This window comes from Tamandua tetradactyla, chromosome 2 (genome assembly GCF_023851605.1).
Source record: "Tamandua tetradactyla isolate mTamTet1 chromosome 2, mTamTet1.pri, whole genome shotgun sequence".
NCBI classification, from domain to species: Eukaryota; Metazoa; Chordata; class Mammalia; order Pilosa; family Myrmecophagidae; genus Tamandua; species Tamandua tetradactyla.
This window is the reverse complement of record NC_135328.1, coordinates 72,802,892-72,817,549: the sequence shown is the minus strand read 5'-3', so window position 1 is coordinate 72,817,549 and position 14,658 is coordinate 72,802,892. Positions and strand designations below refer to the sequence as shown.

The following is a 14,658-nucleotide window of genomic DNA, read 5'->3' as shown; positions in this document are numbered from 1 at the left end:
GGAGGGGGAAGTATTATCAATTTAGTTCTAACCTATATCTTTAGCTATTTAAACAAAAAAAAAGTAATGTTAATACTGAATTTGAAAACCTGATGTATTAATCAATTCATAGTAGAAAAACAACTGTATACTTTTAATATTTGGGGATATCTACTACATTAGTGCTTTGCAAATTGTTACACCATACATTATATGTTTAGAGAGAGTAAGTACAGTCCATCCAAATTCCTCAACTGACTCACCTATTCGGATAAAGTGCCTTGCACTTTCATTGTGCTTCAGAAAGGACATGGACAACTTAACAGGTCGTCTGAAAATTTACTAAACAATGATGTTAGGTTGAAGGAGCAAATAATTAATCCAAGAAAGGAAAAGACGAACCTATAAGAAGGCAGAGCGGGTTCACCTCTGTGACGCATAAGTGGGCTTATTGAAAATAAAACAAGTTCGCGTTGATGGCTTCTTTTGGGCTCTCAGAGCACTTTAGACGTGGCGCAGTGTGTGCCTAGTGGCTCATCTGTCCTGTCTTCTAGGTGATGGTTTCCAAGATGTTGGGAGCCATTTTTTCCTCATTTTTATAGACCCAGGACACAGCATAGTAGATGCTTATACACCCCTGTTGAGCAATCAAAACTCCTTTCATTTATTTCTACAACTAGAATTCTGGAAAGATTAATTTAATTAAGGTCTATCCTATGTTAAAAGCCTGGCTGTACTAAAGTCACAGATGTTTAATCCCTCTAACCAGAAGGGAACTGAGGCCACTTTGGAGGATTCTTCAGAGGAACAACACAAAGAATAGAAGGGCTGTTCATTGCAATGATTGAAGCTATAAGTGCTCTTCAACCAATAATAAATTGTTACATTTTATTATTAATTCTTTCCTTCTCCCTTTATACAAGGTTCCAGTATGGTAAGAGAGGCAAAAGGGAGAAAAAACACCGTCATTTTTTTTCCTTTCACTCAATGAAAGGTATATGCAGATTGCACTGAAAGTATATTATAAAGACTCAGCATATTAAAATTTAAATACTTATTAAAATAATTGTATGTTATTTCTAGGTAATTCTTTGAGCCAGAAGTTGCCAGTTTTCACTACTACTTATTTTTGCTCCTCATAAAGTAAGAGTAAGAATCTTTCGATCTATTTAATGAACTAGAAGGTTTACTTTAATTTTATTAATTGCTGATCTTTTTCCTCGCCTCACTAAAATAATTAAAAATGATATTAAGATGCAGAATTTATGTTTGTTATAATAACACTGAATTTTGATACTCTTCAGATGACTTGCAAGCATGAAGTGAGAAAGCTTTCTCAATCAATGGATGAGGGGAAAAAGGTAATCTCAAATATAGGAATACTTTTACAAACCTCCTTCACTGAGAATTTTTCCATTCAAATATAAAATAACTGCTGACATGCAAATCAGTACTGATAAAACATGGAATAGGGGAGAAGTGAGGGGAGGATGTTCCAACATCACAAAATTAAGAGTATTAAATTCATACAATAAAAAGGGAGATTGAGATTAATTGCATGTTGGAAGAAAAGGAATTGTCTTGCCACTCAGCTATGCTCTTGACTACTGAGTTGTGAATTCAGGATAATTACTTTTAGAAAGGCTTTTACCAAAAACAAACACAAAAAAGCCAACAATCAAATTAAAAGAAACTGTTTAGTATACTTTGTGTAAAAAAATTGTACTTGTTACTATATGAAATTCTCTATAGAAGTAGAATCCCTGCCCAAAAGATCAGCAAGAAATCTTTTTCTTTCCCCTCAGATCTGTTAAGATCTTGCTATAAGTACTGACCATGTATATGAAACATGGGTCTGACAAGATGCACGATTTGTAGACATTTGCTAATACACACAGCAACCCTAATCAAATGAAAACTGCGTTTGATTTAGAGAAGGGTCAACTTGACAACCAGGCACTTTTGCAAGGAAAATACGTTTCATGCACCAACATTTAATTCCCATGGGTACACGACATCTTGCCAGTGGAAGAATAGGTTATCTTCCTCCTGGTTGGTTTCTCATCAGCTCAAGTAAATGTGTGAGGTAAATGCCTATTTGTGTAGAAGGCTGAAGGTTAAATAAGAGCTAAAAAACCATGTCAGCATTCGATTTCACAAACTTTACAACTAGCAGATGAAAAACATGTGCTTTGTAAAACTTGCTTGTCGAGAAATATTTGAAAGCTTACTAATCAGAAGGTGTCATTCGGTCAAAAATGTTTTGCACATTCTACTTCAGTCAACTTGCTTTCTGTAATCCTTACTTTAGATAACACTGTTTTCAACCAAAGCTCTGAGGGAACTTCTTTAACTCAAAAGAGCAAGTTTGTTTACTGGACCGAACACAGGAGTCCCCAAAACGTGTATAAAGACCTACTCACCACACTGTTCTTTCCCTTCAACTTTGTTTATTGATGTACTGAACATGAAAAAGTACAAAGAATCCAAACACAAAAGAAAACATGTACAGCCTCTTAAATACTCAACAGAATATATTTTCTATTCCAACAGATGTGAATTAAGTCATACTGTACAACTTCAAATAAATACCAGCCTTACATTTTATTAAGTGCTCTGATAAACACTGTAAAGTGAAGCACAATTTGCATGCCCTCTCATCAATGCCTTGGTTTGCTACAGTAGTATAGGAAAGAAGCATGTAGCTGCTGTTTTCCCGTGAGGGAAACTTTTTTTTAAAATTATTTTAAGTATATACATGTATTTTATTTTTTAGCTTTATTTTTTAAACGCAGAAGGTTAACTCTGACCATCTAAATGCACCTAAGGTTATGAGAAAGTGCTAAGCCAATTGATTTCTGAATAGCATTGAGTGGGTCAGCATGAAAACTCGCTTATTCACTTTAGCACGCGCCTCACAGTATATGTACTGTACTATACTGAAAAATTTTATAACTACAATTTAAATAATAAAAAATAAAACTCAAAGCAACTGCAAAGATAATGTACAACTATGTTATGCATAGCACATTGCTTGTTCTAAGGGGAAGCATGTGAGCATCTCAGTTTATACAAAAAGCAGGACGTAACTATATAGTTCTCAGTGCATCCTGATGAAGGCATTTTTTTGCCTTCAGCTTTTTTGAAAATTTATTATAAGCTAGATGCTAATCAGAAAATATTTTGTATTTTTAAAATTTCTTTCATACATGGTAAAGACTTATTTTATTATTTCCCCAAATAGTGGTTTAAGCATCATACAAAGTTAAATTTCAATAGCATACAGATATTTATGATTTTTGTATGAAAAATGTAAGGAAATTTGTTCAAAACCTATGGTTATACTCATTTTTTTTTTTACCACAAACATATTTATAAACGAAAATGTAGCATCACCATAAACAGCTGAAGCTAGACTATCTACAGACAAAATTAGCAACAAATCTGATGCACTGTAAATTCAAGTCCTCAGGACAACAAAAGTGATTAAGCAAGACCTCAAGTAACAATGTTAATGCCATTTACAAAGGAAAAAACTGATACAAAAACATTCAAAACCTGAACATCACTTGGCATGTAAGGGGAAAAAAAAATCAAATTAGCTGAAAGGTTCATAAACACAAGGTCTTATTTACATTACACAAAGCTCAGGTGTTAGCCTTGAACGTAACTTTCAAAATACCTTCAAATATATCCAACTCAGATCACTTTTGCCGATTTGCTGCAGTACAAATCATGTGCAACGTCTTTTTTCCTTAAGACAAAACAATTCTTCAAACAATACTGCAAGTACATCACTAAACACCATGAGCTCTATCTGAAGGGATTTCTTTAGGAAGAACAGATTTTTTCCCCCATCTCTTGGTAATTTAAATTTCTTGCCTGCTCTTATATATTCTTTTGTAAATTTTTTTCATTTGTTTCAAAATCACAAATCAATGTGAGCCACCTATCACATAATAACCAGGATGATCAGACACTCCACTGATGGTTACAAAAACGAAACCAGCAGTGTTTCCCCCATTGATTCTATTCCTTTCATACAAAGATCTCAAAAGTATTTTCTACATCATAAATCTTTCTAAATTTTCCAACCACTGCAAATTTCCTGGTAAATTTTAAAAGCTCACTAGGTGTCATATGAAGAGATTTCTCAAAGTATTCAAGTCAAAATATTTGTTCCAGGACCAGTAAAAAGTTTCTCCAAATTTTCTTTTTTATAAAAATAGATGCTTTTTTTAAACCCACATCAAAGAGGCTCTTATCTCTTTGGCAAGGTACTGCTTTACGAAAAGTTCTCCAGTATTCTTACAATAAGCGTTTATAATGTAGCCCCCCCTTCCCCAACCCAAATCATAATTACAAAATAAATACTGTTTTTAACTTTATAAATAAAAATGTAAACTTCAAAATACTTTTCTTAAACAGACATAACAGCAATGCTTTAAATGTAAACCAAACACAAAGCTAATCAGAAAAAGAAAAACAAAGGGGGAAAAAAAGACACAACCAACTGAAGAATTACAACACAAAGCCTCAATATTTACTCACAGGTTCAAGGCAGTTATGTAAAAAGAAAAGAAATGTCTTCCCTTAGCTGAAACACTTTAAAAGGTCCACCTTCTTCAAAGAAGGCAATAGAATGCAATGTGACAGGTAAAAACCCTGTACCTCTTGTCCATATTCAAACATAAAAGATATTTAAGAAGTTTTAATTCAAATACTAGCAATAAAAAATCTCACATATTTCTTAGGATGCTAAGTAGTCGTTTTATCCCCATCTCAACACTGACTTACAAAGACATTTACTAATGTATAAAGTTTCTCTTAACTTGCCTTTGTTGTATAGTTTTCATATATAAATGGACTGAGGACAAGAGCTCATTAGGCTTTGTGCGTTTTGTTTGTCTTAAAGGAGACCTGCAGTACTCTGTCTCCCAGACGATATCCATTGAGGCTAGCTATCGCCATGGCGGCCTCATCATAGTTTGTCATAGTCACAAATCCAAAACCTTTGCACTTATTGGTGTTAAAGTCACGGATGACCTTCACATTGGTGACAGCTCCAAAAGGCCCAAACATTTGCCACAGGATACTCTCATCTGCGTCAGGAGCCAGGTTGTACACAAAAATACACCACCCTGTTCCTGGGTGCCCAGGGATATTAATTCCAGCCAAACTGGTCATTCCATCAATGGTCATTGGAGAAAACCTACTAAACAGAAGAGGAAACAAACACACACACAAAATAAAAACAGAGGTTGGTTGTAGGAACAAATTTACTTCTTTTCCCTTTTCTACGCCCCCATCCCCCAACTGATATATATTACTATTTGATATTTCAATGAAGGTCTGTGTGGCTTGCAGTAAGTGCATGCTATACTATCAAAGTATTACATTATGAATTGACAATTATTTGCTTTATTGAACATTATCCATAGTATCAGAGAAATATATTTAAAACCAGCTTCATGATTTAAGCAGGATTGGGGTAGGGTGGGAGTGGGGAACACATACGTGAACATGCTATAACATCGCAAAGCAATATGAAACAAATAATGGGTTTTTAAAAGACTAAGTGGCATCCAGTGGTATAAAAATGTTCCCTGAGTCAACTGAGTTCAAAAAGAAGCTTTTCATTAGGTTGTACATGCAAAAGAAAACCCAACACAAACTTATGAGGGGTGTTAAATATCACTTCCAAAATCAAACTAATCGATTGTGGGAAAGAATGAGTATCATGAACCTCTATCATTACCTCTTTACTCCATAAGCCATATTGAGCAGATTGTCCAACCTGCAAAACACATATTTAGCAAACTTAAGTTTTTAATTTTTTTCCCCTTCACGTTCAAGAAAGTTGGGCTTGTTACCGCCATCTTCCAAGGGGATATCTGTACATTAAGTGTATGTGAAGTCTCAAGTAGAGTTGGTTTTTCCACATTCCTGAGAGAATGGGTACATACACTTTACCATAGGATGGAAACACTCCAATGGATACAGTTTATCTCTATAAACTGTTTCCCTGCAGTATCTCTGCAGGGAAAATGTTGGCGGGGGGGGGGGGGGGTCATCTGCAGAAATCAAATGAGGAGGACATGTGGAGGCTTCTCCCTTGCCTCTCTGGAATAGTTAACATTTGGCCTCTCATTTGCCAGGCAGGTTATAAGTTTTCTACACAGACATAGGCGGTACTTCACGTTACTGTTAATTTTCCACAACTCTATTGGTTCCTGAGGATACTAAAATGCCTGAGACCACATAGATAGCAAATGGTGGGGCTGAAATTCAAACTCTGCAGTCTACAGAATTCTATACATTTCTCTTTAACCTCCCAACTTTAAAAAACTTTCATCTCAAACTTGCAAACAACCTCAGTTAAGCCACCTATCTCTTAGCCATGCTCACCTGAAGTCCCGAGGAGGAAAGAAAGATTCAGTGCTCTAGTGAGCAATAAAGCCAGGAGGTTTCAGACCTTGAACCCGAGACTACATTTAAACTCCACTACAAGAAGTGTAGCCCAATTTAAGATGTAAGAAGCCAGACAGAAAACAGTAAGCCAATACAAGGTGTTCTTAAATTTTTTTAAAGAAAATGGTGATTAAGGGGTGAGTATACTTTCACACTCTTCACCCTTTTGCTATTTCAAAATTTAAATTTATTTTACCATAATTGATTCTTCTTTGCTTTATAAGTTTGAAAGAAGCCATTCAAATGTCCCAAATGCCCACAGTGCTTACCCACTAATTACATTTTTTCAGAGGAGAAAGGTAACTTCATATGTAGCAGCCCATGTAACTACCCAAATAAAGCCCAACATGCTCCAAAGACGACCCTGATTCAGTGAGACTTTTTTTTTTCTATTAACACCTACGAAAGGTAAGTTTGGGGGGGGGGGGAAGCCTCAACCTCATTGTCTGACTGGTTGCATTAAGTCAGGCTACAGCACACATGAAAAAGGAACTCCACTTAATTAAAGGGAAAAACACGTCTCTTCCAGTCTTCCAGAATTGGAAGAAGAAAGGTGTCTCTACACTTCTGTCCCTCAGTCTCCTCTGGGCATTTTGTTGCATTTTAAAAAAATGAAATGAAATAAATGAGTTAATGCAATGCAAAGCAAAGGAAGCCAAAAGGATCAGAATGACAAAGGATGCTCATCAGAATGTTACAAAGGATGCTCAATCTGTATGTGTGTCTGTGTTGTCCCACTACTATCTGAAGGACAGGGACCTGTTTCATCCCTCACTGGATCACCAAGCATGGAACACACAGGTATATTATGTATATATACACACACACATACATACACACACACATATATACACTGCAGATATCTAAGAAATGTCCACTGACTCAATAAAGGGATTAAGTTAACGAAAAGGGATCTAAGTAAATTATCCTCATCTATTAATCTAGAATGAAAACCAAGAGCAAGGGTTGAGTGAGCCTGTCTGCATGTGTATGAGAGAAAGCACACGTGTGAAAAGCCTCCATAAGCAGGAGGGCTTTGCTTTCTAGAGAGGTGATGAGTACAGTCCAAAAGGTTGTGCCTATAAACTCAATAATAAAGATCACAAATCCTAATTTGTGTGCATCTTTATCTTGGTTACCAGCCAACCATAAAGTAATCTGACAGAATGCATATGTGTTACCTTGTAGAACAGAAGAGGATTTCAGGGTCTCCTTCCAAAGTTAAATGCCCAGAATGCAGAGGACACCTCATCAATTCCCTTAGAGTTATATGATCTATGCCCATTATTTGGGTCAGGATAGGGACTGTGACACAGACACCCCAAGCTCAGGACAACAACCAGAAGCCCAGCAACAGAATCTCCTCAACAGATTTTCAGGGTTTTTTTTCCAGACAGGGTAGGAGAAAAGCCCTACCTCAAAAATGAACTGCACACCTTCATGGAGGACAGCCTCATTCCTCACCGTCCACCCACAAGGCCAAGGACTTTCAGACTATGACTTCTGAAGACCTTCCCCACGGGCCTCGTGTTTGCTCCGACAGTGAAGTTCTTTACAACACCATGTTCCTCACTGATTTCTTTACTCATCTTCAATTTCAGAGAAAATTTATTCCTTTGGAATTTAAGCCAAGTTACCCTTCTCTCTGTGTGCTGTCCCCTCCTCCATCTCAAGAAGAGCAGGGAGGCAAATTGGACGTAGCAAACAGGGCTAAGGCAATGCCAAAGGCCCTGTCTGTCTCGACCGCAGCTGGGCCGCAGTTTTCCTGCTCTCTTCAGTGCCATACCCCCACATTTCCCACGGAAGCTCGGAGAAGGCGGTGGGCACAGCACGTGGGCACAGCACATGGGCACCGCCCACCCACCCCAAGACCAGCAGCACCTGGCAGATGTCGAGAGAAAAAGGCACACAAGGACCACAATTACTCAACAGAATCATACATTTCTGATGGGTCTGTCCGCAGCTCAAGGAAAGTCATCTTTTATAAATGCTCACTTTGAAAAGGCAGTCTACCTTAAAATGGAGACCAAACTAGCAGTCTCCACTGTCCCAGAGGGCATACATGATAATGTCTCGCACTGTGAGACTATTAAAGCCTCATTAAATATATTTTTTAATCTCTAAAAATAAAGTTCTTTTCTCACTGAACATACATGCATTGTCTCTGATACCCTTATCCAATCCCCATGCATTCCATACTTCCCTGAGGGAAGACTCAGAGAGAGAGAGAAAGAGAAAGGCATCTGTACCGGGCCTGGACATAACGCAGTTTACAAATGATAGGTTAAGTGGATTTGGAAGATTAGAACGCGTAATCCATCTTTATTTAAAATAACTCTCACTGGACCCGGGTTCGATTCCCGGTGCCTGCCCATGTTTAAAAAAAAAACTCACTTGAGAAACAGAAAGTTTAAAAAAAGATTCCCTTTAAAAAAAAAAATCAGAGGGACGATGATACCACTAAGGGAAGCTCACATAAATAAGAAAAAGGAGAGCTGATTATTTTTCCTCCTCCTAGTATAAGCTACATTATTAGGTCAGACACAAGATAATCCAACATGTCTCATATGAAGTCAGAAAACAAATTCAAAATTGAGAAATTATCACTTTATGTATCTTATTTTTAAAGTATAATATTAAGACATTAGGTAAATGAAATATGAAGCCAGCCAGCATGATAATTAGTGAGACATTTGATATAGTGCTTACTTAATCATTATTCTAACTATATTTATGATGCTTGATTAGGGTTTTTGATTAATGTATGTCAAAGCACAAGCCCATGAGCATGTAACGTATGGAAAAAATACACACTGGGGTACATGTACAAATACTTTCCTATCAACAGAAATACAACTCAGACTATAATTAGGCCATATGCTGAACAGAACCATATTAAGGCAGAGCATTCCCATTTTCAAGGTAGATATTTATGAGTAGAAAATGCAAAGAAGGAAGCTGCTAATTTTCAAAATATTTAGCTGACAAACTTTGGAAGGGTGCAAGTAAAAGGGTAAGAGTGAAATCAGTTAAAATCACAGATAAAGAAATAAAGGATAAGAAAAACATCTGAATCCTGCAAATAATGGTTCTCCCAACCTCTCCACGGTACTAAAAAAAAGACCTGCTTTGAAGTTAATCGTAAGAAGATCATCAACTTATCCTTTATCCAATTAGATGGTATCATCTGTCCTCTAAGACAGAAAATTATTCAGGAAGATTGATACCAGCTTCCTCCAACAGGAAATTGTGATAAAGCAACCAGCACATGCCTTAAAAGCAATTCAAGTGCTGATATAAAAGGCGCCTTTAAAAATGCAAAAAGACTCATCAATGCAGATGCACAGACCATTAGACTAGATCACCTTTGATGAAATTAAAGCTGTTCCATAAAAATATATGAAAAAATTGGCTGAAAGTCCCGATAATATATTTAAGGGGCTAGAATTACACTATCCAACCAAATAAATAAGGCACGTTTTACTTTGAAAACTGAAGTCAATTAAATAAGCATATTTCAGTCATGCTCACATTAAAATAGTTCTTTCCAATTATTCATATGGCTTGATTGAGCCTTAACCCTTACAAGTCCACTTTTAAATTTAATCCTGATTACAAGAAATGTCAACTTTTTTTTAATCTAAAAAGATACAGCACACTCTTTATGAATATTAAGTGTCCCAGATTATTATAATACTTGTATGTAATTATTCTCAACCTCCTCTCAATACACAAGGTATTATAACAACATAAAATATACACAATGAGAAATTTCTAAGTATCTGCTGGATGGTGACGAACTCTAAGTGACTAAGCAGCATAAAGACATAATTTAATCAGGGTCAATATATTTGTGCAAGGCTCTAGACCCAAACTACAAAAAAGAGCAAAATGCCAATGAAACAAACAAGTCCTTAATTCAAGAGTCTTTATGGAGGTGAAAGAAGGTTCAACCTTAATTCAACAGAATGAGATAAAAAAATTAAGATAATGACAGCCAAGTTAAAGGTATTAAAGAAAAGCCACCAAACATCAATCAGGTTAAACCTGAATCCTAAGAAAAAAAAAAAGACTCTCAATTTCTTCAATACAACTAGAACCCCAATCTAGAGAGAACGTCTTCACTGAGCTCCCTGATGAGTTTATACGTAATTACCAGGAAAGAACGGGAAATGGGGTAGGGAAGACAACGGCTAGGAATATAAAGGTAGAATAAAAATCTCTCCTGTATTTCTGAAATCAGGTTGCCCTTACAACTGATGAGTCTACTTTCTCTTCTCCCAAAATTTTTTTCCATGGGAGTCAAGGAAAGGAAGAATTTTCAAATTAACAATAGCATACTGTACAGCAAAGGATACAAGCACAGAATGGAGGCAAGATATTTTAAAAGATATTAAATTTGACCACTAGAACATCCTGTAAAACTTTACCCAACCAAAAATAAAAAGCACAGAGCATGAGGGAGGGAGGCCAGGTGGTACTGTGAAGAATCTAACATCTGATTCACCTACATGCCTTGCCACTTCAAAAATCAGGTCGATAATCCTGAAGGCCCTCTGTTACGTAAGTCCTCTTGCCCAATCTTCTTCAGAATTCAGCCTCAATTCTAAAGAACATTGCTTTACTTAATAACCATCAGAAAACAAAAACAAGGCTTAAATTAGAAAACACCAAAAATAACTAACAATTTAAACTAATATAGCTTTCTACTCACATGAAACATTTTATACCCCTAGAGTGTTCAAATCCACCAGTAAGTTTTAAGTTTTCAAGAAGAATTTTCCTCTAGCTAAGCTCAAAATTAATTTCTAGGCCCCTGAAGTGAAATAGATAGGCTACCTAGGAAGCAACTGTTAAATTTCTTCAGGCTTGCCTGTGCTAAAAATTACACAAAAATCTTATTCATTTAAGAAAAATGTTACAGAGAAAACCTACTGGCAGAGCTAAAAACAAACAAACCAGATTTATGGGCTTTCTTTCTCCATAAGAGAAAGGAATCAAGTAGCCCCATACATCTCTCCATCTAGCCAATCTACCCCTACCATCAACCAAAGTCAAACGTGACTGTTTACTTTTCTGCCACTGATTTCTCCCTGCAAAGTTAAAGCTGAGTCAAGTGACCCCAATGGTCAATCAACTGGGTACACAGCCATACAGTTCAAAACGTAGCCTTTTGCCAATACCACGTCTCCTAGTAGAACAATCAGCAACTTAAATAGGAATTTATTTTCCAAGTATGGTGTTTCTTTGTTCCAGTAAATAAATTATATCTGGAATAGCTGATGTAACTGTCATCTTAAATTAATTAAACTTAAAATCATTTATTATCATTTGTCTGCTACTTTTAAGAATTTGATAGTAAAACTATCTTTTCCATTACCCCAAAGATAAGACATTGCTTTTAGTTCATCTGAAAGGGAGAAGGGCTCTTAGAGGCTTCCATTTCACTTATTTTTACAACAACCCTCACACTTCCATAGCTCCAGGAGGCCAGGGTAGGGTTTCTGCCATTTTTGAGACTATCTCTAACTATACACTCAAGAGTATAGTTATGAAAAGAGTGCTTAATTGAAAAGAGCCACATGATTGGCTAAAGGATCCACTAGGTAATGCCCTGGAGCAAAACTCTATTTATGACTTGAACTGCACAGCTCCACAGCAGTGGTCTGTGTCCCATAAAAAAGCATGAGCTAAGACAGTGTCTGAACTAAAGCTGAGGATTTTTCTTCCTTCATTAAAACACTACCCTGGTAAATATTCTTTGTGGAAGGCTTGGATGAAGATTTATATAATGCAGTTGTGATACCGTAGTGCCATTTTTCTCAGATATGCAGACTGCCCTTCCTCCAAGAGCTTCTGGGAACAAGAACTGACTCAAGATTTTAGGAATGGTGTGACGAGCCATGACTTACCATTCTGGGTGCTTTACGTCAGGGTACCATTTTTCAGGCTCTATTTAGAAGTTATTTTGTTTTGTTTTCAGTTTTAATGTTCAAGTAGAACATTAAATGTATTATCTAATTCAGTCCCCGGGAATCCTTGATCAGTAGACACTGTCAAAGCTACCTACTGGCCACACCATTTGATTACCACTCCTAATACTTATTTCAGTAATCCCTCCTAAAACTGTTTCCTGACCTCTCCCACTCCAGGACAGTATCCACCCCATGGAAAACAGAGAGTCCAGCTCAATGCCCTGTTCTTCTGCCTACTGAGGAATCTCTTCACTACTGAGCCTTACAGAGGTACTACTGCATACCTAACTAAGACATTTCTCAATGCATGGTAAACGGACTTCCTTCATTATTATCTTAGTGGACATATATTTGTAGATAGTTGAGCCACTGGCACTTGCTAAACCCATTGAACATGAATTTAATATGGCATCTGGGGCTATTTTTTTCTCAGACCTCAAGAAATATAATTGAGTTTTTTTTTTTTTTAAAGGAGACGTTTTATTTTTTCCTATTCATGATTCTAAATACCCACGTTGGGAAAAAAACGTGTTCTATGCTAGACAACACATAACTCCTTGATCTTATTATGCTAAGCTTATGGTTATATGTTTGGTTATTATTCTTCCCTATAAGGGAAATAAAATTGATAAGCATTTAAAATAAAAAATAAAATTGCATGGGGGGGGGGGGGTAGATGGCATTATGGCTGCACTATACATATGGCCAAAAAGTATATTGAAAACGTCCAAGAAAATAAAATCAGAGTAACTTGCTAATGAAATCAGAAGCTCTTTGTGCTATGCTTAACTTCTTAAAGTCATTGTTCTATTCACATACTATGAGTCAGATTGGTTGTTATCCCAGGATTAGAATAAAGCTCAAAAAGCTGGAATATTGATTCCTGTCAAACGAGTTCAAATGTCTTCTTCGGGCTACAGACACACTGCATCACTCTATGGACTAAAGTAGGCTCAGCCAACGACTGCCCACAGATGAATCCAGACTGCAACTGGTTTCAGTATGGCCCAGAAACTAAAAGTTTCTTACATTTGAAAGAGTTGTTTTTTAAAATGAAGCAGAGACAGTACCCCACAAAGCCTAAAATATATGCTACCTGGCCCTTTATGGAGAAATAAAAATTAAAACAGTAGAGAGAGACCCAGACAGTTAAGACTCCAGCATTCCGTACACAGGTTAGAGTACCTCGACTTGGTGTTTTAGGATAGATAATTTGTCCTTAGTGGAGGCTGTCCTATTCCTCACAGGATGTCTAACAGCATTCCTGGCCTCCGCCCTAGGGGCCAACAGCACTCTGCCCCTCCCCAACTCCAGTTACACAAACCAAAAACATCTCCCAACACTGCCAAGTGTCTCCTAGGGGACAACATTTTCCCCAGTTAAGAACCACTCTTGTAGGTTATTATCCATTTGTCCCCTTCTTCAATATTAACAGAAGACCTTATTTCCCAAGCAGGTTTTCTTTGTGTCCATAGGAAAAAGAAACAAATAATAGTTAAAAGTAAAAAAATAAAAAAGCAAACCAAAGATTCCCTAGGAGAATCAGTCAATGAACGCCTGAGTGTTACCTCTGAGGTTAGTACACAGGCACGAGAATTGGACCAGACTTACCTAAAACGTTGTGCCTGCTGAGCTAGCGGGCCTGGGTACCTTCTGTTGGGAGACTGGTACAGCTGGGAAAGGATGGCCTGGTTGGTTTTTTGGCTTGGATTATTAGCAAACTTTACAGTGATCGGCTCTGTGGCACCAGGAGGTTTCTGGCCATTTAGGCCTTTGATAGCTTCTTCCGCCTCAATCCGCTTGTCAAATCGAATAAACCCTACACCCCTTGATATGCCTATGGAAGAGGCAGTTGAGGATTTGGGGGGAAAAAAGGTGGAAGGAAGGGAGGAAAGGAAGAGAAGAAAGGACAAATGTAAATTTTCCTTTTCAGAACACGTTTTCACCCACACATAACATTTACCACAAAATTATACCAAGAGGAAAGTTGACTGTAACCTACCAGCAATTCGATCTAGAATCACAATTTTTGCTTTAGTTTCTTAATACATGAAGTCACCTATATGATTTGAGTAACCATTCACCATGCGCCTACCAAGAAGCCAACCCCAAGTGATGAGAAGAGAGGACGCATACCAGTATGTCCGTGTACCTGTCTGCTCACACACGGACTCACTTTAGCATGCCTGAGTTCCCTTTTTCAAACCGTCCCACTGGACAAGGACAAGCAACT

General features: G+C 37.1%; 1 protein-coding gene across 17 annotated transcripts in view; it reads right to left on the bottom strand.

The window, feature by feature from the left end:
• Positions 1 to 14,658, bottom strand: part of ELAVL2 (ELAV like RNA binding protein 2) — a 557,044-nt gene that overhangs the window by 411,370 nt on the left and 131,016 nt on the right. For 12 of the 17 annotated variants that reach the window (XM_077148027.1, XM_077148030.1, XM_077148029.1 and 9 more), the window contains 3 exons: positions 14,037 to 14,262; positions 5,738 to 5,776; positions 4,816 to 5,194 (listed from right to left, as the gene is read on the bottom strand). In XM_077148027.1, coding sequence (XP_077004142.1) covers positions 4,864 to 5,194; positions 5,738 to 5,776; positions 14,037 to 14,262 — 596 coding nt within the window. In that variant the 3' untranslated portion in view covers positions 4,816 to 4,863. Of the gene's footprint in view, positions 1 to 1,523; positions 5,195 to 5,737; positions 5,777 to 14,036; positions 14,263 to 14,658 lie in introns of those variants that run through there. The other 5 variants (XM_077148020.1, XM_077148022.1, XM_077148017.1 and 2 more) reach the window with 4 other exon arrangements.